This window comes from Fukomys damarensis, unplaced genomic scaffold, assembly GCF_012274545.1.
Source record: "Fukomys damarensis isolate Sample0158 unplaced genomic scaffold, DMR_v1.0_HiC HiC_scaffold_4, whole genome shotgun sequence".
Classification (NCBI taxonomy): Eukaryota; Metazoa; Chordata; class Mammalia; order Rodentia; family Bathyergidae; genus Fukomys; species Fukomys damarensis.
In genome coordinates, this window is record NW_022900916.1 from 59,955,970 (window position 1) to 59,978,876 (window position 22,907).

At 36.4% G+C, this 22,907-nt stretch overlaps 1 protein-coding gene across 10 annotated transcripts in view; it reads right to left on the reverse strand.

Annotated features, from left to right (window-relative positions):
- Ppp1r9a (protein phosphatase 1 regulatory subunit 9A) overlaps window positions 1–22,907 on the reverse strand; it is a 307,086-nt gene that overhangs the window by 39,138 nt on the left and 245,041 nt on the right. For all 10 annotated transcript variants that reach the window (XM_010603427.2, XM_010603425.2, XM_010603423.2 and 7 more), the window contains 4 exons: window positions 21,255–21,308; window positions 18,364–18,593; window positions 16,063–16,159; window positions 15,773–15,944 (listed from right to left, as the gene is read on the reverse strand). In XM_010603427.2, the coding sequence (XP_010601729.1) occupies window positions 15,773–15,944; window positions 16,063–16,159; window positions 18,364–18,593; window positions 21,255–21,308 (553 nt within the window). The remainder of the gene's footprint in view (window positions 1–15,772; window positions 15,945–16,062; window positions 16,160–18,363; window positions 18,594–21,254; window positions 21,309–22,907) is intronic.

Below are 22,907 nucleotides of genomic sequence, written 5' to 3' on the forward strand. Positions count from 1 at the left end.
TTTTTTTTTTTTTTTTTTTTACTGGATTGACGTTATTTTTGACGTAAATGTAACGATGCCTGAGGATCAGATACAGGAGGCAAGGAAAGGAGGGGAATGAAGCTGCATAACAATGTCCCCCCCCATTCTTATGTGCCTTATTCTCTTCAAAAACAGCCACATCTTGCTTGTGAGATTGTCAGTTGAAAGGCTGAACATAATGAAGCACTCAGTAGCATTTAAAAACTCAAATGGAATCTGCATATTATTCTGTCACTCTAAGTTCGTAGAAGATGGACCCACTGGGATTTGGTTTAATACATACTGCACTCGGGAAATAGGTTTATGCATCTCAGAAAGGCAGTGTAAAACAGTCACTCAGAGTAGACCGGAGTTAGTCTTACTTGAATAGAACCCAGAACAACCAGCTCTGCCAGGAAATTGGGGAATTTAACTAACCTCTCAGAGGTCCCTTAGGATCATCAACTGCAAATCAGGGGATGAGAAGAACATGACACAATCACTGCATTGTTATGAAGATTGAATGCATTAATAGGTCTAGAAGTGCTTGCAAGAGTGATCACTACATAATAGGCACTCAATAAATGTCTTTATACACTGACACGAAGAGATTAGCAAGACGCTGAGTACAGCAAGTTGTAGAACAATGTGTATATTCATTTAAAATATTTAGAAAGAAGTAACATTAGATAGATTTTTCTAATGGTGAATATATACACCATTATATAGAAAAACTGCAAGATAAACTTCCTACTAGAGTGTTAGATTAGAAGATATAGGTCAAAAGGGAGTCTAATCTTACTTGTAATGTTAAACCTTTTTGTATTATGTATTTCATATAAATTTTACATTAATGCATTAATTATACAGCTAGAATTAATTGAGAAACGTTCCACATATTTGGCGCATTTTCCTTCAAAGATGTCTTAATTCCATTCTAATCTGATTAGCCCTGCTGTTTGAGGACCTGATATTTCCAGATGATGACAGGAGCCAAAGGAATTTTGTCAAAGTCCCATGGACCATCATCCTCCCCACAGGGGGAGGCTGTTCTTCCATTACATCCTGGTGACTACAGCCTGCCTCGCTACTGTACTGATGCTGCATCATTCAGCCTGACTAAGGCTCTATGGCATGGCTTCCGGTTAGTATAGTTTAGTATTGCATAAAGAAAAGGTACAGAGTCAACTGTGATAACTGAGAGAATGTTACATAACTTCTATTCATCTTGTCTTAGCTTTTTGGTTAGGAACCTACTCATGGGCAACTTTCACTCTGAATTCTATTAATAATTGATTTCTTTATATCTACTGAAAAGCTGCTAAATTTTGTACATCAAGTAGTATATATATGCAATTTTCTAGGAAGCTGATTTCTTATCATTTCAGAACCAGTTGATTATTTTTTAATCTTTTAATTAGATTTAACTTTATTGTTGTATGAACTACATTTTCATTTGCTAACCAGTGAAAAAACATTAAGGAATCCTTTGTATATCTTTATTCATAAATATAGTATCAAAACTATTTGTATGGTCTTGGAAACATAATTTGATTATTTTGGGGAGTGCTTTCCTGATGCATCCAATATGTAATTTAGCCTTCTTCAGCTTACGATCAATTTTTAGTCCTATAGTTGGTGGGCACAGTGATCCAAATTGTGCTGTTCATAGTTCAGGAACAACTCTTCAGTGGTGCTATTATATGCAACTAAGTTAGAGAGAAGTACATATATTCTCTGAGAGGGACTGGGTGTCTCAAGGAGGTCAGCAGAAAAAATAAAGACGTCAGGCCTGGAGGTACATCTGAAGAAAGCCAGGTCAAACACAAAGATGTAATGCCGGACCTGCATGCCTCGCTAAGGGGTAGGCAATAACTTGGGAATATACTGGAATTGGTACCACCTAACAGATTAGGTCCAGATAGGCATCAGTCACCCAGGTGGGTGGGTGACCAGAGCAACTGGACCCATGTTTTCCTGAAAATGCCTTTGTTCTTATTATGTGATGTGTTTCCCTACTGGATCAATATTAGCTAAGTGGCTCTACTTGTAATCCTATAGGTTGACTGTAGTTTGACTCATGTTGTATCCACATTGTTACTTTGCTGTATTAATTATCCTGAAAGGGATTCAGTGGCCACCCCATTTGGGACTCCTCTTGGAAATCCAGGAGCTATTCTTCTCTCCTTATTGCCAATAACACTTTCCTAACTTCTCTGGGTTGTGACTTCATTTCTCAATATTGTGGGGCCATAAAATCAGCACATTTTAACATCTAACAGGCTGGGAGTTATATTTCTTCTACATTAATATCATTAGAATATCCAGAGAGGTGTTGGTTGTGTCTGAAGAACCATGTGAGATATCCTTTTCAAAACTCTTGTAAAGAGTGCTTTAGTCTGAGAATATAAAAGATAAGAGTATTTAGATTTAGATGATAGAGAGGATTCTTTCAATGTAATCTATCTTTAAATCTTTAAAGAGATCTGCATAGCCTAAGAGCCAAAAAGATGTAAAATTTTCTCAAATGATAAACTGGTGGGAACTGCAGACTTCTGGAGTAGAATGATGAGGTCACATATAGCTTGGGTCTAGGGAAGTGGGGTGTATAAATTTCTTCTTAACATTAGGATACCTTTCACATGGCAACAATAGATATCAGTAATCCCAAGCATGGTAAATAAACCCCACAATTACACACCATGATACAATAGCTTTCTTGATTAGTACCAGAAGCATTCAGATCTCTGGCCAGTATTCTCCTGGTTCCAGTAGAAAGTTAACTCAAGTTACCTGAGATGGGAGTTGTTTTCCGAAATGTGAAGTATGTGTCTCTCAAATACAGGAAGATCTGGTTATATGTAGCATTAGAAAATTGAAGAAAACTTAAGATTCCCCATACTTATAAATATACTTGCAATAGATACATGAATTTCTTAAGTACTCTGGAAGATTATCAGTGTCAATAATAGTACTTAAATGAAATTAAATAATACATTTATAAAGCATTTTTAAATGTTTGTAGGTGTCGAATTAGCCAAGTTTGTAACCAGAAACTATGAGTTAAAAAGCTCTTACAGTAACTTGTAAATAAAAATTTAAAATTTAAAGAACTAGGTTTTTGATGATGCAACTTGAATAAATCAAACATCAATTTAAAATAAAAATACAGACCAGAATGACTTTTTTTGGTGTTCAAAAGTCCCTCAGTATCATTAGAAAGCTCATAAGCAAGAGAGTTTTCAGTATGACAACAGTGTAATTTTTTTTCCCTGTGCTAGACTACCTGAGAACTGAACTCTGGGCCTTTGGACTGAGCTACATCCTCATTCATTTATTCTTTCATTCATTCATCAATTCTGAGACAGGGTTTACTTAAGTTACTCAACTGCTCAGGCTGAGCTTGAACTTGCAGTCCTCCTGCCTCAGCTTCCTAGAGTGCTAGGATTACAATCATGTGCCCCTACACCCCACTTCTAATGGGTCTTTAGTTTTCTTGCAAGTTCTTATTTCTACAGATCCTCGACATAATTACAATGTACTACTGAAGCAAATTACTCCATGTCTACCTAAAAGAGCTTAGCCATAGCTTAATGTGAGTTCCTTGCATTAACAGACAACTCTCTAAGGATCCTGATATCATAACTATGAACCAATATGGTTGGCACATTTTTCAGAGCTGTACAGGAGAATTTTCAGGCCCTAACTCTAGAAATAGCTATTCCTCTCTATTTTGCATTTAATCTTACAGATGCTCCCACATCTATGACTGATCATGTTTCCCTCTTAGCTGTCAGAACCCTTAGTGAGACTTTGAAAACCACTTTCTGTGTGGCATCTTCTCTTTCCTACTTAGATGCTTCCCTTTCCACCTCCTTGCCTATTCTTCTATTTTACTTTAGTGTATGGAGATGACTATCTTCCAGTCTATAGGACTAGAATTCCAGGATGAACTGATGCTAATGTGTATCTCAGGTGACTGGAGTGTTTCTGGCTTGTGGGAAGCTATGAAGATCCAGTGAAAAGTGGGAGCCACGGAGAGCCATCCTTCTACAACTGAATGCCTCCTCTTCAATGTCTCGTAGTTCTGGCAAGGCAAGTTTTAATGATTTATATGTACACAGATTCAAAACTTGCACAATATTAGATTAAAAAAATTTAGGTTCTTTGCTTTGGTGAGTAAAAGAAAAGATTTTGGCTTTAATGACATGCCAGTAGATAATCAATAAATATTGATTTCTCATTCATTTGGCTTGTTCATTAAAAATTTCCACAGTGATTTACTGGGGATGTTCACCCTTTAGTGAAACTTATATTTCACAGTCAAAATTATTTATTGGAGATTAAAAAGAACACAAAATAAATTGCACAGAAAAAAAATGAGAATTGTGAAAGTTTACAAAAAATGTTGTCTGTATCCATGATTTTAACAACCTCAAATCTACGCCAGAGTTCCCCCAACCCAATTTTGAACTAAACAACATGACAACTTGGAATGATCAGCTCACTGCCCTGTGTCTAACGCTCTCCTGTGAGACAATGCTAATAAAGCGGTGAACACGTTCACTTTCTTTCTAATGACTTTCCATTTAAGAGTTCCAGCTTTAATCATGCTCAACTTTATTTTAAAATTCTGGGCTCTAGTGCTGAAACTGAATACTTAATGGACACTCAAACACTATCAGGAAATAAATCAGACGTGGTGGTAAGTGGTCAACCTGGCCTCAAACTCACGGGTATCTGAAGAGTAACTAATACTGATGCTCAAGAGAAAGGAAAAAAATACAGAGAAACGATTTCTTAGAGGACTCCAGTGACCTCAGGAATCCTTTTATCCGTAGAAATGTCTGGCTGATGCTGGTCTTTTTTTCTTACTAAACCTTAAGCTAATATTTTAAGCCAATTTTTTGTAGTTTTCCTCTTTCTTTAATTATTTTACTTAAAAATCATTTTAAAAATATTGTGCAGAAGCACATGTGTCGTATTTGTCTTGTGGAAAATGAAACAGAAGAGACGGCACTAACAGACTTCTATCAAAGCCTGAACAACAAGATCAGTGTTTCCAAAGCCATCTCTGTCCCCTACTCCCAACTATGGCTTCTGCTTCTCCTCCCAGCTGTTCTACAAATGCATGCTAAAGAATATATTGATTAGTTTGGCTTTTTTGTAAACTTTATATATGGTAATGAATCAGAGGATACTCTGAAAATTTTATTTTTGTTTGTTCATACTTATGTTGAAAGTGTGATTAGGATGAATTCATGTTGAGGCAGGGATGTAGCTCAGTGGCTCTGCTGTCTGCCTTACAAGTGCAAGGTCCTGAGTTCAATCTCCAGTACTAAAAAAATATATAATATTTTATATAATATATATATATATAATATTATAAAAAGGATTAATTCACGTTTCATTGCAACTACTATGAACAATACTGCAGTGAACTTTTTCTCTTTTCATTTTTTTTAATGGCGCTGGAGATTGAACACAAGGCCTCACACATGTAGGTTAAGTGCTCTGCTACGGAGCTACACTCCCAGCCCCCATGGTGAGTATTTCTGAACATGGCTTTTTGCGACTATGCACAAGAGCTTATGCAGGGTGAATGTACACTTCCAGGTGAATGGCCACAGAATTTGCCCACCTGCGATTTCACTGGATAATACCACATTGTTTGTTTAAAAACAACAACAAAAAACTCAAAAACCAGTTGTATTAATTTTTCTTTCCCCACTACATGTTGGCTGTCACATTATTTCTGTGAAATATTACCTATGCCAATTATTTCATTTCTCCTAATGAGTTTCAATGTATATTCACATTTATTAACCTTTGGGTTTTCTCTTTTGTGATCTGCTTATGTATTTTGTTCATTTTTTTATTATGATACTTGTGCTTCTCAAAAACCAGTTGTATTAATTTTTCTTTCCCCACTACATGTTGGCTGTCACATTATTTCTGTGAAATATTACCTATGCCAATTATTTCATTTCTCCTAATGAGTTTCAATGTATATTCACATTTATTAACCTTTGGGTTTTCTCTTTTGTGATCTGCTTATGTATTTTGTTCATTTTTTTATTATGATACTTGTGCTTTTCCATATGTATATGTATATATATGTGTTTGTATATATATATATGTATATATATATGTGTGTGTGTATATATATATATACATGTATATATATGTATATATATATTCCATATATTTTAGTCATATGTGCTAAAAATATCATCTGTCAGTTTGGAGCTTCTCTTTCTAGGTGCTATATTATTTTTTGATGTGCTATATTGTTTTTTGATGACCAAATTTTCTTATCATTACTGTAGTCAAATTATCAAGTTTTTATGATTTAGAATTTCTGCATTTAAGAAATCAAACAAAGGCCATCACTCCAGCACCAGGAAGGCTGCCTGGGCCCCGATCCACCGTGGGAAGGATAGCCACGCCTTCCCCCACTGGGAGTCGCCATCATTCCAGTGCCAGGAAGGTAAGTCGTTCAGGCGCCCTTGAACCCCCACAACTTCCCTAACTCCCCCCACCCCCACACACACTCTCAGATCTCCTGATTGTGCCAGTCTTTCGATCCACTCTGCAGAGGCAGAGGTGGTCATAAAGGGTATTTTTCTGAGTTCCCAACTTTGAACATCTTTAAAGAAAGGGTGGGGAAAACCTGTAGTAGAATGGTGTGGAGTTCAACCATTCAGAAGGTTGGGGAACTCAATCTGGACCTTGCAGCCTGAGATCAGTCTGCGACATGGGATTCAGCCATCAGCTAACTGAGATCAGGGGTCTTGCGTCCTAGCTCTGTCTGAGCCATTAAATGGTAAATATACTATATTGAAAAGTTTGTTCACTGTAGACATGTTCTGGATTGCTTCTTGATTTTAATTTAATTCAAATGGTTTAAGAGTAATAGACTAGTGACTACCACAGGTGGTCAGTTTCCAAGTTGTGCTTGATCATATTGTGTTGCTGATTGTGTCAGTTGGGATAAAGGATTGTGGTTGATTTGATGAGCTGTTTTCTCTGATGTTATGGAGATGAGAATGTCTGTGGGTCGTTACAGACCCAGAAGCTAGGGCACAACTATATCAGGAAGATTTGGGCAATAATCCAGAGATTAAGCCAAGGACAGTCCGACAACAAAAATAAAAATGAGAAAACACTTAAGCAAGACACAAAGACAGACTTCCAGTTCACCAATGGCAAACAGTAGGGCAAATGAGGATGAAAAGGCCGATAGTGAATCACCAGGACACCCTGAACTCAAAGCACAGGAAGTAACAAAACAGATCAATCGGGATCTAGAAAAATTCAAAACAGAAATAGTTTCCCAGATAACCATAGAGATGGTGAGCAAAATGAAAGTCATGATTCGAGATTCTAGAACAGAAACTGACAAAAAAATAGATGAGCTCAGAACCACGACAGAAGCCATGAAGGCCCAGCATAAGAAAGAAATGGAAAAAATAAACGCCCAACACAGGAAAGCAATGGAATCCATAAAACAGATTCAAACAGATAGCCAGGTGATTAAAAACTCTATTGAAAGTGTATGAAACAGAATAAAAGATTGAGAAGATAGAATTTCAGATATAGAACATAGGATTGCAGACAGTGACCATGAAAAGAGAGGTCTCTTAAAAACAGTAAGGGAGCATGAGAAATTGATCCAACAACTCCTAGATGATGCAAAGGAGAATAGCATAAGACTGGTAGGAATCCATGAGGTAGCAGGAGAAAATACAAATGACTTTAAAAAGCTGCTCACAGAATTAATGACAGAAAACTTACCAAACAGAGGGGAAGAATTTGACATTCAGATAAGTGAGGCATAGAGGACCCCAACTAGACACAATAAAAAAAAATCTACACCTAGACATATACTAATCAAGATCCCAGAAACCCAACAGAAGAACAAAATACTACAAGCACTTAAGAGAAAAGAAACAAATCACATGCAAAGGAAAGCCCATCAGAATCACAGCAGACTTTTCAACACAAACGCTTAGAGCAAGGAGAGCCTGGAATGAGATATTTCAAGTACTAAAAGAGAACAACCTCCAACCTAGTCTGATGTATCCTGCAAAACTCTCTTTCACAAAATGGATGGGGAAATAAGATACTTCCATGACAAAGAACACCTGAGAAACTTCATGAATACCAAACCAGCACTATAAGCAATTCTAAACAATATCCTAGAAAAAGAAAATGAAGGTAACAACACCATGAGGCCCAACAGAGCAAATCAAATAGGCAAGGCAAGAAACTAAAAGGAGAAGGTAAAAAAGTAAAAAGAGTCAACAAAAGGCCAATAACAGGACAATAATAAGTCAGTACATATCAGTTATAACCATCAATATCAATGGCCTCAATTCACCAATCAAGAGAAAGAGACTGGCAGAATGGAATAAGAAGCAAAATCCAACAATATGTTGTATACAAGAAACACACCTAGTGCAAAAAGAAGCCCAGAGACTGAAAGTGAAAGGATGGAAAACAATTCTCCATGCGACAGGAGCCCAGAAAAAAGCAGGGATAGCAATCTTATTTGTAGACAAAGTAAATTTCAAACCAAAACTGATTCTAGTATTATAGATGTAGGACAGTACTATAGCATAACTCTGTGAACGTACCTGCTTTATAATACGTAGTAGTGACTGTGCTTTATCAGAGCTATTTTTAATGATGTTACTCTAGAATGTTCTCTTTATATATATAATTTGAATTTTTGGAAATTTTAACTGTGCTGTTAACTTTAGAAAAAGTTATCCCAATTACTGTGTTGAGTTGGTATTGTACAGAAATTAACAGCCATATTGGTATAGAAATGTTAATTTTTTTCCCATTTGTACAGGGGTAATACACCATGTTACATATGTAAGGGCATATCTACATGGGGTTGATTACAGAAACTAATAAAGTATTCTCTAAATAATTAAAAAAAGAATAATATTAAGACTACAAGAGCAAGAAGCAATTTAAATATGTTCAGGGACCATTTTCATCTTCAGAATTAAGGATTATTTTAATCTTACATCATTGTCTTTTCTCTTTTACTTTACTTTTTAGTTTTATTTTAGGAATCCCTATTTTCAATGTTCATACAGAGATTTCTTTAACTGAAATACTGAATAGTTTCTCTGTTGTGAAAAACTATAATACTACACAAGATCCTAATGAGATAATTAATAATGTGAAACAGGAAGTAAAGGGCCAAATGTGTAGGGAAAGTGGGAAGGGTGGGAGAAAGGTAATAAGGGAGAGGAAAACATGAGAAAATGAAAAAAATGGAAATAAAGTGTTTGCAAATGGGGAGGGGAAGAGGGGGTGAAGGGAGGGCAGGGACAAGGGGAAAAAATGAGAACCAAGACCTGTCATGTAAAGGTACAAGATCCCAATGATAAATGTAACTGTACCGTATACCTAAATTGTACCAATAAACTCAATAAAAAGAAAAAAAATCAAATAAATGCTGCACATTTTCTTTTAAAAGTTTTAAATATTGCCTTTGCCTTTAGTATGTGAAACTTTATCTTATGACGATGTGGGGAGGCTCCAGTTTCATTGTTTCCATGTGACTGGTCAGTTTCCCCAGCACCAAGTGTTACAAGTGCTCATATCTTCCACAAATGTGTCATAGATGTCGGGGCTTTCTACTCTACCGCACAGCCCCCTCGTCAGCTGCTGACACTGCACTACTGTCTCCATCCCTTTCACTTCATAAGGACTCCTGGTGTCTGGAAGAACAGGTTGCTCATCTTGATCTTTCTTAGACGTATCTTTACTATCTCAGGCCAGTTGCTCATTCAAATACAGTTTAGAAACAAGCCAAATTCTAAATAAAGTAAAACTGTTCTAATTTTGATTGAAATTGCATGGAACAGAGATTTAGATTAAGGTATCTTTACCATACTGGGGCTTTCTTTCTCTTCCTATTTATACAGGTCTTTTTAAATCTTTCCAACGGTCTTGAGCATCTTTTGTTATTTACTGGCTACTAACTATATTTGTTATTGTAAATGATGTCTTGTAAAAAACTATTTTCTGGGGCCAGGGATTTAGCTCAGTGGTTCCGCTCCCTGACTCCTAAGGACAAGGACCCAAATTCAATCCCTGGTATCAAAAACAAAACAAAACAAAAAAACAACAGCAACAAAAACTACATTTTCTGTTTGCTGGGACTGATATCTAATGATTCTTAAACCCATATACCTTGCTAATTCTTGTAAATTTTTATAATCAATAGGCTATTTTCATTTATTCAAAGTCTTAATGAGTGCATACTGACAATTTAGATCCTCTCTGTTCTTTTTATCACTTAAGTCTTTTTATCTCCTTTGCATGTCTTGCAGTGCTTGATGAACACATTTAGGACAACACTAAACAGAATAGGAACAGAATGTTTAGCATTTTTAACTTTAAAGGTGATTTTTGGCGTTAACATTTTATCACCAAGTATCGTGTTTGACAAAGATTTTTGTTAGTTGCACAATATCATGTTAAGACATATTTAAAGTTTGATAAACATGTTAGTATGAATGGGTATTACATTTTATTTAAGTGTCTTCAATCATTGAGATACTTAAATTTTTTTCTTCTAGTTAATATGTGAACTATAAGAATATATTTTCTAAAGTTAAACCAATTTTGTTTTCTTTGTACAGACACAAGTTAAATCAGGATAAAATTATATTTCTGTATTGAGTTTGCTAATATTTCATTTAAGGTAGTTAATAGTTTTTAGTATAACTGTTTTTTCTTAATAATCTATCTTGAGTCTTGAGGTCAATCCTGGATCATTTTTCTTCCTTCCAAAACGAATCTTTTACAAGTTTGTCTGAAGAACTTTTCTTTTTTGGTACTGGAGATTGAACTCAGGAACTTGTGTTTGCAAGGCAGGTGTGGTGCCACTGAGCTAAATCCCCAGCCCTCTGAGGAAGTATTGATGGAAAATGATCAATTTTTTGTTTGTTGAACATATCGTTCTATTGTCTTCTTCCATTCTTGCTGCTGATAGGTTTCAGTATAATTTTCTTAGATATTTTTAATCTGTGAGTACTTTCAGAATTTATACTTTGTGTTCAATGTTCCATTATAATGTAAACAAGTATAGATTTATTTTTATTTATCCCACTAGGTATTATTTAAGCTTTTAAATCATTTGACCTTTAACTCAGCCACCTTATTTCTAGAAATCTATGTAAAAAATGTAATAAGTAAACAAAATGACACATTTATAAGGCGGTTCACCATAGTACTCTTTATATAGTATTAGTTAAAAATCAAAACTCTAGATTTCCTAATTTACTGTAGGGAGCAGTTTTCCCTGTTTCTATACCCTATGGGACTATACATACAATCAGTATTAATTACACCATTTTATAGTAAACATGAACCTCTTCTGAAGTGAAGGCAGCAGGATGACAAGTTAAGGGTCAGCCTAAGAAATTCAGCACGGCCCTCTCTACAAAAAAACAAATCAAATCAAACAACAGCAACAACAAAAATCACATATGTACCTTGACCTCATGGTACTTGTTTTGATAAGGTTATACCTGGTAGCTCCAACTACCATAAGGTTATAAGGTGGCACAAGAGAAACTGAAAGAGGCCATTTGGGCTCCTATACAACAAAAGACAGCTACACTAAAGCATTTAAAGAGGAGACACAATTTTTACAACAAGAAATTCCATAGCACAGCTGCCTGGATTCTGAGCTAAGTGAGCTTATGGCATCTGATCCTGCCAGTCTCCTGGAACGCTCATTCTGCCAGATCTAAATGTCCACATTTGGAATCTCGTGGAAACCAGGACTTTTTCATTTTGTTTTTAGAAAAGGAGCTGGTTGACTTTGGCTCTGGTTTAATATCCTTTTCCTCTGACACTAGCGGCATTAAATTAGGCCACTTATTCAGAGAATATACTCTATCAGTACTTGGTCTCATTAGGTCATTGTCACATTTCATTAGTTTATGGAGCTCATAGAAAACTCATGAAGTTCTTATAAATGAAAAAAGTAGTAAAAGATGTCTTTCCATCTCTGGAGTACAGTGAGCATTTGTTACTATAGTGATGCTACTGTTATGGTATAACATGAATCTCTTTCTATGTAACAGGTACTGCACAAAACACTTAGTTGATATATAAAAATAGAAGTAACTAAAAGAACCAAGCACAATGCACTTTTTGGAACCCTCTGTGGTCACACTCTGGGGAAGTAACACCAAGTACTGCCCTGGAAAAGGTCGGCAGACTGAGGAGGTGAGGGCAGCATTTGGTAGCAATACCACCCTTCAGAGGGATCTCTGAATTACAAACCCCAAAGTTATACCTCAAAACTGTATAATCTTCAGGCCAGCTTTTCTCCAAACATTCAAAGCCTGTTTTATTCCAGGAGTACCTCATACCACTTTAAATGGCCCCATCTTTAACATAAGGTCTGTGAATCCAGGAAAAAAAAAATTCCAATTTTGTTCACTGTTGTTCTTTTTGAGCCTCTCTCATGTTTAAGACGCTTATACAGTGCTTAAAATTCTAGTTACCCTTTCCCTTGCAAGTCAGTGTGTCACCTACAGTTTGCCTAGGAGCAAGTATCTAGTGTTCAAAATAATTGTTTAATGGTACCATACTCATTCCTGACCTCTCATAAGGAAGCAATAATTTGCCTTCTTATGTAACTTTCAACTATTGGCCCTAATCTTTCTTTCAGTATCTCTGTAGATATGCAAAATGTTTATCTAACAGAACAGCTTTTCAAATATTTGAAATTGAAAAGTATCATCGTATGAATCCTGACACTTTTAGAAGGATAGGAAGAAAGTATTAAAGTGCAGTGACTTTTCCAGGAAATCTAATCCAACCAAGTTTACAACCCTTTAATTTACCAAGAGCTCTCTAACCTACCTTTTCTCTGCTCTAATTCTAGTCTGACTTATCAGGATGGCAGCAACACATTCCCATTCTTTAAAACAGAGAACTCTCACATAGAACAGTGCTACTTAAGTACTAAGCAGTAACAAACAGGAAATGTATCAGTAGGACAAAGTTATCATTTCTCCCATCCAGGTACATGTAGAAAATGGTATGTGACCAGCATATTGGTATAAACAGTAAGAGATATGGGGTCTGCTGTAACTTCTGGTTCAAAAAATTTTTTTGCATTTACTTTATAGAATTATGATAGGAAAGAAAAGGATTCAAATATATTAAACAGTGAATTTGAATATATAATATTTGTCAAAATTTGAATGAAATACTTGTGGAGTTCAAATATATAATGTGGCAAAGTTTTGCGTAGTTTTGAAAATGATTTTATTACTCAAAAATGTATAATATTCAAAACTGAAGTCACATAGGTACTCCCAGTTGGGAAGCACTTGTCTAGGAGAATATGATCCCACATGAAAAATGAGTGCCTGCTGTATCTTCCTTTCCTCTACTTTCTCTTCTGCCTCCTCTACCTGCTTTCTATTCCTCTTCCCCTCCTCATTATTCCATTCTAATATGGTTTTTCACTGACATGTAACTGATAATCCCTTTGCCTCCAGGGCCCCAACCATACTAACTGCTGATCTCAGCACTCCAGCACTGGAAAAGTAAATCGTAAGAGGTGGATGGATGGCGGTGCTTTACCAAGGGGCAGAGACCAGAGGGGCCAAAAGCAAGCTCTATAGCTAGGCTGCTGCAAAAACATGGTGGGATTTATACATGCTGCACGGCCTGTGTGTGGTCAGCAGCCTCACTCTCCTTTCTAAAGCTCTGGTACTTCAGTGTTCCCTAGCAACAGAAGCAAAGGATCAATTTAGAAAAGTGCTTTCCAGAGCATTCTATGTAGTGACTGACCAAGCCATTTTAGTTTATATAACCAAGCAACTGAAATTCAAGGAGATTTATCACTGACTATCCTTGGCTGCAAAACTAGAGGAGCAACTTGATACGTGTTCTACTAATGTGTGAGATGACTGATTCTACCTCTACTGCACACAGATTGGTTTCAGGAGGAATTAGTAGTCTCTACATCTCACTGCGCACCCACAGTGTTGCTAGGGAAACAGATAATTATGTGGCAAAATGGAGGGTGTAGAGCAGAAAAAGGTTTAAAAGAAATGTAAGATTTTGATCCAAATCAGCATGTTAATAGTACAATTTGTTGATCTTCTGTAGTCATATAATTTAATAAATATCATTAATTATGTGTTTGATTAAATATAGGTTTCTAAATCGAAATAAATGAATAATAATGAAAAGTTAATGGTTACTGGTAATACTTTGTGTATCCCAGATCAAGAACATGTATTTATAATAAACTACAATTAATTTTAAAGTTAAAATATTCAAAAAGGTGAGAAAAAGATCCACATTGATTTCTAGTGGTTTTCATTAGATATCAATTGTATAGTTACAAAAATTATAATTCCATAAACTCTTAGTGTAAAATTACTTTTTCTTTTTGCTCCACAGGCCAAGTCAAATAGCCTCAAAATACCCTTGTTAGGTGGAAAAGAAAATAATTATCAGTATTTTTATATTATACATAGTAAAATCTACTCTCAGAGGCCAAATGATCTTCCTAAAGTCGCACAGCTCCTTGCTTAGTGATGATGCTGATACTAAATCGTCCTGTTTCAGCTACCTGAGTGGTGCTATTTATATCAATCAGAAAGACATAAGACTATCTAGTAAATGCATTCAAATCTCTAGAGATCACCTTAGTTTTAAATGAACATTTCCAATACTTTTCATTTTAAATGGCTAAGAAGTTAGTTCTAAAAGTTCATGATAGGATATGAGCACTTGTTTACCAAGAAAATCTCACAAGAAACATTTTAATATGAGAAAGATCCTCATAAAAATGAAACAGCTCATTATTAGCAGGGTTTTGCTATATGTTAAACTGCTTCCTGCGAACTGTGGGCTGAATCATAACAATCCTGCTGCACATTATTACTATTTTATTTTCACTTTCCAAGACTGCTACATGTGCGTGCACATGCATGCATATGTATTTAAAAGGATGAAGCCAAGAGTTTCCTATTTTCTTGTATGTTTATCTTCATAAATTCTTGTATATTTTCTAATTTATAGGAAGTACTAAAGATAATAAACCATTCATACACACAGCCTTTATATGGAGGGTGAGTGTAACTAATTTGTTTACAAATGTTGGATCTAGCCCAGTGTCATGGTCTTATTTGGTCCAAATAAGAAGGAAAGATATGAGATGTACACAAAGAAAATCAAGGTTAACACAACCACGTATGTCTGTGTTTGTGTGTGCAGTACTGGGATTGGACCTAGGGCCTTGGTTGTGCTAGGCAAATGCTCTACCACTGAGCTACATCCCCAGTCCTCAGAACTACTTAACTGAATTACCAGTGGTAGAAACAGGCAATCTGTCCTCTGAAGTTATGAAAAAGATCCTTATCCTAAAGACTAAAATCTCTAAGCCCCATCCTTTAATGTGTAAGTTGTGGAGCTCATCCTAGATGGTGTGGTCTATTATTTTTAAAGCAGTATCCGTATATTAATTTTATGATGGCTTAAAATAATATTTTTTTGTCTGTAGTTGATATTTTGTAAGCTATTTCTGTTAAACGATTTATATTTGATGAGCTAGAGCTCAAATGGCAGACTCCTATTTTTACGAGTTATTTCCTACGGTAGGAAGGCATTTTCAACCTGTGAATTTCTAAATTAGAAAACAGAAGACTCAAAGTCTAAATTATCCAGTCATTAAAACTGATTTTCTTGGTTAGGTTAAACACACCTTGACTTAGGCCATCCTGACAAGATGTCTGCTTGATTTCCAAGTTCTCCATGGTGTCTCCTTTAGAGACTTCGCCAAGAGATGTTCTTCTCTCAAAGATATTGTTGTTATTGTTCACTTGAGTCCCATTTTGCTTCAGTAGCCTGAACAGCTCAGCTTCTAAATCTCTGATCTAGAAAGGAAGGGAGGGAGGGAGGGAGGGAGAAAAAAGCTCATTTATTCAACCAGCATACCTCCACATATATCAGGCACAACTATCTCATGATTTAGTGGCTGAAAAAGCAGCTCACCCGCACTTGCAGGCCCTGAACTTCCACAAGATGCGCTTTTTCCAAATCTTCTATTTTCTTTCTTTCTACTTCCTGTCTTTTGATGAAATCAAGCTCTCTTAAGAAAAATATAACATTTGATTATAGTGGACACTCAGTAAGTGAAGAAACAAAAAGCCATAATCTGAGAAATAAACTGCATAGTGGGATAAACAATTAGGCAGATATTTAAATAAGCAAACCTTAACCGCAGTTTAGAGTACTGAAGGAAAATAAAACATCTTTAATGGATCATAAAATAAACAAACATTTCTGTTCTGCTTACGATTTTCACTTGGAGATTCTGACTCCGGAGCATCCATACCCATTACACAGGAGCTGCTACTACACTAATGACCTATCCTGGGTAGTTCAGGAAAGATAATTACACGTCAGGTAGAAATGATTCCAATTTCCAACGTCATACATGTAAATAACTGATGGAACTAGATAGTGAGGTGTTGAAAAGGATAATTACAATCTGATTTCTTTGTGTGGAAGTGGCTAACAGTGGAGGGGCTCAGGAGCTCTGAGAGAGGCGTCACTCACACACCTATCTGTAACACGGTGAGAAGGAGAAATCTTCCACTTTCACAGCTGAGCACACAACATGCAAATTTGGTAAAATTTATTTTAAATGTATTATATGAAAGACAGGCATGATTTTTTTTGCAAAAAGTTAAAATGATGTTGAAGTATTATACTGAATTCACAGTGTCAAAGAGGAATTACTGTCTTTTCAACATTTATATTAAAATATTAACTATTAAAAATACTATTCCCATGATAGGAAATGGAGATATGGGGACTCTCACACATACTTAGTTCTAAGGCTTAACACGGGAGACCAGAAGAGGAAGTGGCACTACATTTTTGTTCTAGCTAGCCAGAAATAATTGATAAAAAAAATCTAGTAAAACTCTCCCTGGTCATTTCCCATGACATTACACCAAGATCCAAGAGATGGAAGCACAGCAAAGCAAAGCAGCTGTAGCTCAGAGAGTTGCGGAAGTTCAAAAGCACAATAAAGGAGTTATCCGGGGCCCTGTGATTCTCTCAACAGCTGGGAAATGCAGACAGGCAGCTCAAGGACGGAGGTCTTGCTCGTCAATATTTACACTGCTTGCATCTGAGAAAGTCTGCAGTTACTGGCTCTAAGATTACAGATAGAAGCAGCCAGATCCAGGCCACAACTGCTGCTCTGTATTCACCACATCTAACAGTCATTTTCACGGCTCAGTCAGGCTTTTTGCTTCTAATCACAGATGCGCTTTCAAAAGAGTTAAGGAATTCAAATGTTTTAGCAATTACTGGTAATGATGAACTATCAAAAACCAGGAGGCAAATAATTGCGGAAACATAATAAAGTATAAAAAATACAGCCAGGTGTGGTGGCGCACACCTTGAATCCCAACATTGGGAGGCTGAGGCAGGAGGCTAGCACATCTGAACACAGCCCAGACAACTTAGCAAGATTCTGACTCAGCGTAAGAAGTAAGAAAGGACTGTAGCTCAGTGAGTTCACTCACCAATGCTAGGGAAGAAACACACACACACACACACACACACACACACACACACACACACACACACACACAAGAAAAGGTAAAGGCAAATTCTAAAACACAGTAACTATAGGCCATAACTATGCTTCTAAAAGGAAAAACCTTGAGATCATCTTTTCTTTCCACTAGATATTACAAAATTGTTATTATTTATACGGAGAAGTTGGCACACGTACACAATACATCTTAATTCTTTCTTTTTTAATGTCACCTCCCCTCCCTCCCTGCCCCTTCCAACTCTTGGTCCCTTCTCCTTTGGTAAAAGCTCTATTTTTATCATCTTTGCCTCCATTCTCTTGTTGCCCCATCTGCCCCATCCATTTGAAAAATACTTCTCGATTTCCTGTTTGCCTATCTTCTGTTTTGCTCGAACCGCCTCTCTCTGGCTATATCTATATCTCCATCTAGGTAGAGTGAGAGAGTTTCATGTAAGAGAAACCATGAGATATTTAAGTTTGTCTGACATTTTCTCAAGTTGTATCCATTTGTCTGTGAATGCCTCAAGTTTATTTCTTTATAGCCGAGGAGCTCTCCATTGTCTATAGATACCATATTTTATCCATTCATCTGCTGATGGGCATTATGCCATTTCCAAGAACTGCCTATTATAAATTGTGCTAATTTAAACATAGGTATGCACATACCCCTGTGGTATTACAAAAATCACAGGACAAACATCATCTTAAACACAAGAAACTATTCTTCAAAAGCTGCTTACTTTTGTTGAAAGTCCTTGATCAATTTCTTTGCCTTGTTGTACTTCTTTTCCAAGGCCTGATACTGGCTTTGTGTCTCTTTGAGATGTTCATTCACCGTGTGACATAAAGTTTGAGCCTCGATCCAGTAGCTCTCCAGTTTTAACATTCTTTCTTTGTTCTCTTCTATGTTCTGCTGGAGTTGGTTTTTTTCCAGTTCCCACCTCACTTTCTCATTTTCTGCTGCTTGCAGCTGGAGAAAGCAAGTATCAAGGCAAAAATAACTTGGGTGCCTTGGTATAAAAAATCTCTCATATTCTAACAGCATGTTTTAGATTAAATTCTATTGCTGAATACAACCAACCATCAAAACACCTTGAGATGCAAATATCAAGTATTACTTTCATAATTCCACAGACAATGAAATGCAAGCTCTGAAAATTCAAATGATTTACCCATGGTTATATATTTAATAAATGACAAAACATAAATTTGAGTCCAGCTCCCATGAACTTGCTTCACACTATGAAGTCTGAAATTCTGCAAGTAGGAAAAGTTGTTGGATAGTCTGACTAAACCCAATGAATGTCAACACCTTTTGAGAGATTTTATAAAAGTGTAAAATGATACATAAAAAGTTAACTGAAAAGGAAGTGGGGAGAGGAGGAGAGAAAGGGACAGAATTAGAATGAAACCTAATGGTTATGAGGTTGACCCTGGAGAAATTCAGCTTAGATTTTAATCTTATGCCTGCCATTATACGCTATTAAGCCCCTAGCAAGTGACTAAATTTCTCCAAAAGTTAATGGCATCATACAACAGAACTATGATGTATCATAGAGCTGTGACACCAGCTATCAGCATGGTTGGGATGGCTTGTGCAGCCTAACAACCATCTAACAATTATTAGCTCTTATTTGCTTTTAATCATTTTGATGACTTTATTAGGTTTTTTATTTTATTTTTTATTTAGGTTTTATCTTTATTCAGTTAACACAAAAATAGTCAATAGCTTGTATTATAGGCAATGTTATAAATTTCTAGATCTTTATAAACCTCAATTCCCACAAAAGTACAGAAAATCAAATAAGTAAAAATATAAATAATTATTTGACTGATTTAAGTAACTTCTGACTTCTGCTTCTGGGTAATCTAAATAGGTAGCGTACTAGTCTAACACCTTCATTTTAACAGAATTTTAACAGTGACCATTTAGGGAGAGTTTAAAAGTCATTTATTCACAATAACTGCCAGGTCATCTTTATCTAACTTCCTATGCCTTCTTCAAGTTCAAATATACACAGAGCCATCGAAAACTATGAACGTTAAAAAGTCAAGACAGTCCAAAATTAGATAACATTCAGTAAATAGAGATATACTTGAAATGTATGAATATATAAAATATGACTCTATACTATATATTCAGGCATACGCTTTATGTAAATTTTGAACTAAGTACATTTGTAAAACAAAGATTACAAATGAAAACTACCCACAAAACACTTTGAAATTAGGAATTCTATTATCATTAATTCTTTTTTTTGGTACTGGGGATCGAACTCATGTCCTTGCACTTGCGAGGCAGGCCACTGATCCGCTCAGCTAAATCCCCAGCCCTGGAATTCTATTATCATTAATAATAATCATAGTAAAGTAAGTTAATCTGTGGATATCATGCAAGGCAATAAAAATATAAAATACTAATTCATAGTATTTTTAAACTAAATATTTATAAAGTTTAACACAAGTTCTATTATAGTATTTACATTTACAGGGGAATATTTTTTTAAAAATATACTTTCCCTTTCTATGTCAGGAAATAATTACAATTTAAAAATGAGACTAGGCTTTTTACTACACCTTTTATTAAGCAACATTTTGTATCAAGTTGTTTATTTAACAACCATTACTAATTTAAAAATTACTCTTCACAGTGCTGGGCTGACACCAGGAAGGATGTATAGACATGTTTTAACTAAAGAGCTCCAGAGTATATTCGCTGGGAATACCATGTAACCAAAACAGCCTTGCTAATTCATTTCCATATAACACCGCAAGGAAAACCTAAAACAAGAATTTAATGTGAAATCTAACACATCACTAGTGGTGGGGAAGTAATTATGTCCTAACTTTTAAAACAATCATATGAACAGTGAAGAATTATTTTAAAGTCATTCTAAGGCATTTTTCTTTGAAATTGTGTATTTGATAAAACTAAACACAATCACTAAAAATGTGTCTCATTCAAGTACCTTATAATTTACCAATTAAAAATGACCTTTTGAATCTTGTATTATTTGGTATATGTAGATTAAAATATATACAATTCCTTTCATCATGTTTTTTTGTTCTACCCACATATTTAAATAATGACATCAAATCTAAAACTTGCCTGGAAGTACCTGGCCCCTAAAATTAAGTACACATGTATTATATTGCTTATAATAGTTAATTCATAGAAATTAGAAATTGTTTTTATAAAAATGAATTACTACATTCAGAAATACATTGTTTCTGATGAACAAACCAAAAATGATTACACCTAGCTACAAGGTACATGAGGACATGGCAAACCAGCTCAAGTTTAAGGAGCTCAGTATTAAAACATTTCTCAGATGCTTGGGCCAGTAAAAATGTTGCCTTCTGAGAAAATCTCAGAGGCCCCGGCCACACATGTGCCAATAAGTGCACGTATTCCAAGTCTCAAGTGTCACGTCATTTTCCCAAGAAGTACTACACGAGAGGGCTTGCTCCCACTGGTGGATTTGTCAGAGCACCCAAGGGTGAGCGAAATTGATCTCTTCATCTGCGTTCTTTCAAATGCTCAGGATTAAATCCTTTACTTCTGTGCTGAATATATTCATAGTATCCGAAATTAAAGAGCACAATTCAAACACCAGGTACCAGTGCTTACCTTGGTCTTCAATTTTTGAATCTCTGCTTCTGTAACTGCATGTTTGATTTGCAACTGCAAATTGAAAAAAAAATCTGAACTGAGTGTGACCCTCTAATTTTTGAAGTTTCAGCAGCTAGGAGAATACTTTGGAACATAGTAAAAAGCCTAGAAAAGTTCTGCAACACAACACATTGTAAATTAAAATGGCTAGTGTGCAAAATGATTCACTGAGTGCAAACTAATTAAACAGTTTATGGCTCATACTTCCTAATGTCATATTAGCGTACTACTTTCATCGCTGAGAGACCACAATGAAGAAAAGATATCTCTTGGCCTCTCTGAAGCTCTTCCTTCACGTTTTGAGTATCGAGGAATTCTTTCCTTGCTGGGTCTGGCCTGCGAGTCGGTACAGGAGGGGCTGTTTGAAGATTCAATTCCACATATGGAAGGAAGGTGGCGCTATGGTTCTGTGAGTCACTCGCAAATTTGAAGCACAGGGCAGAAGGATGCAATTCCACTGCACAGTGAAAATTTTTTTTTTCTTTTTTAATTGCAGGAGAGGTATAGATCTAGATTTATGTCCTCTAAAAGACCCAAAGTGAAGAATCAGGTCTGAAAAAGCGCTGCTATAATCACTGGAAGAGCCATTATTTACACTTGCTTTGCTTCTCCGCTCCCCCTACTTTGCTTTCTTCGTAAGGGAAGATTCATTAATGAACACTCGATTACTTAAGGGATAAATAAACACCTCTAATTTTAAGGAAAATAATTTATGAGTGTAAAATTTCTTCTCTGAAATCTCTGGGGCCAGATGCTTTTGGAATTCAGATTTCTTCCCATTTCAGACAGGTAGTAAGAAGGGTCTTCCTTCAATTTTGTATGCCCCACAGCAGGGCCTGCGGAGATCTGTGACCAAACCCAGGGATGCCTTTGCCACCAAGCATGTGAAAATTCCCACTCAGTGAGGTACAGTTAGTGTACTGAGTTGTAGGTTGTACCAAATGAATTTGCCACAAAAATTACAAAAAAGCCTGTTTTCGGGGCACTTTGTAGTTAGTACCATCTAAGAAGGATGGTAAACTTAAACCACTACTGTTATCAAGAAGCTCTAAGATCTTTTGTGAGAAGAACCTGTGTCACCGGACAGAAGGACTGCAGTGGGAGTTCCTGGAGAGGCAACGAGACTGAGACCACTGCATCTCATGCATTCAGCTTTCTCTGGGCCTCGCAACCTGAATTTCCTTGTTTCTTACTGGGCTCGTGGTGGTACACAGAAAGGAAAAGGAGAGAAGGAACAGTCAAGGGCAGGTCAGTTCCACACCTTTAGCTGCCTGCGAATAATGGCCCAGAACCCCATGTTCCCCAACTCCTGGAAAAGCGATCTTCCCTCCTCAGTGCATTCAGTCCCAGCTGTGCAGGAAGCCAGGCAGCTTGCAGGACCAGGGCTCTGCTACTGCAGCCAGAACTGAGCTGGTGTGAGGTGGAACTGTGCCCACTGGCATCGCCATCTCGGCGAGCTGACACTTGCTCCTTCACCCCCACCCTTCCTAAGGGGCCCTCTGTGTGTTCTGAGAGTCTCTGAAGAAGGACTTGCTATGCCCATGTCCTTGTTCTCTTATGAAGCTCAGAGTTCTGGCTCTCTTATCACAGCCCTGGCAGGACAGCGCTCAC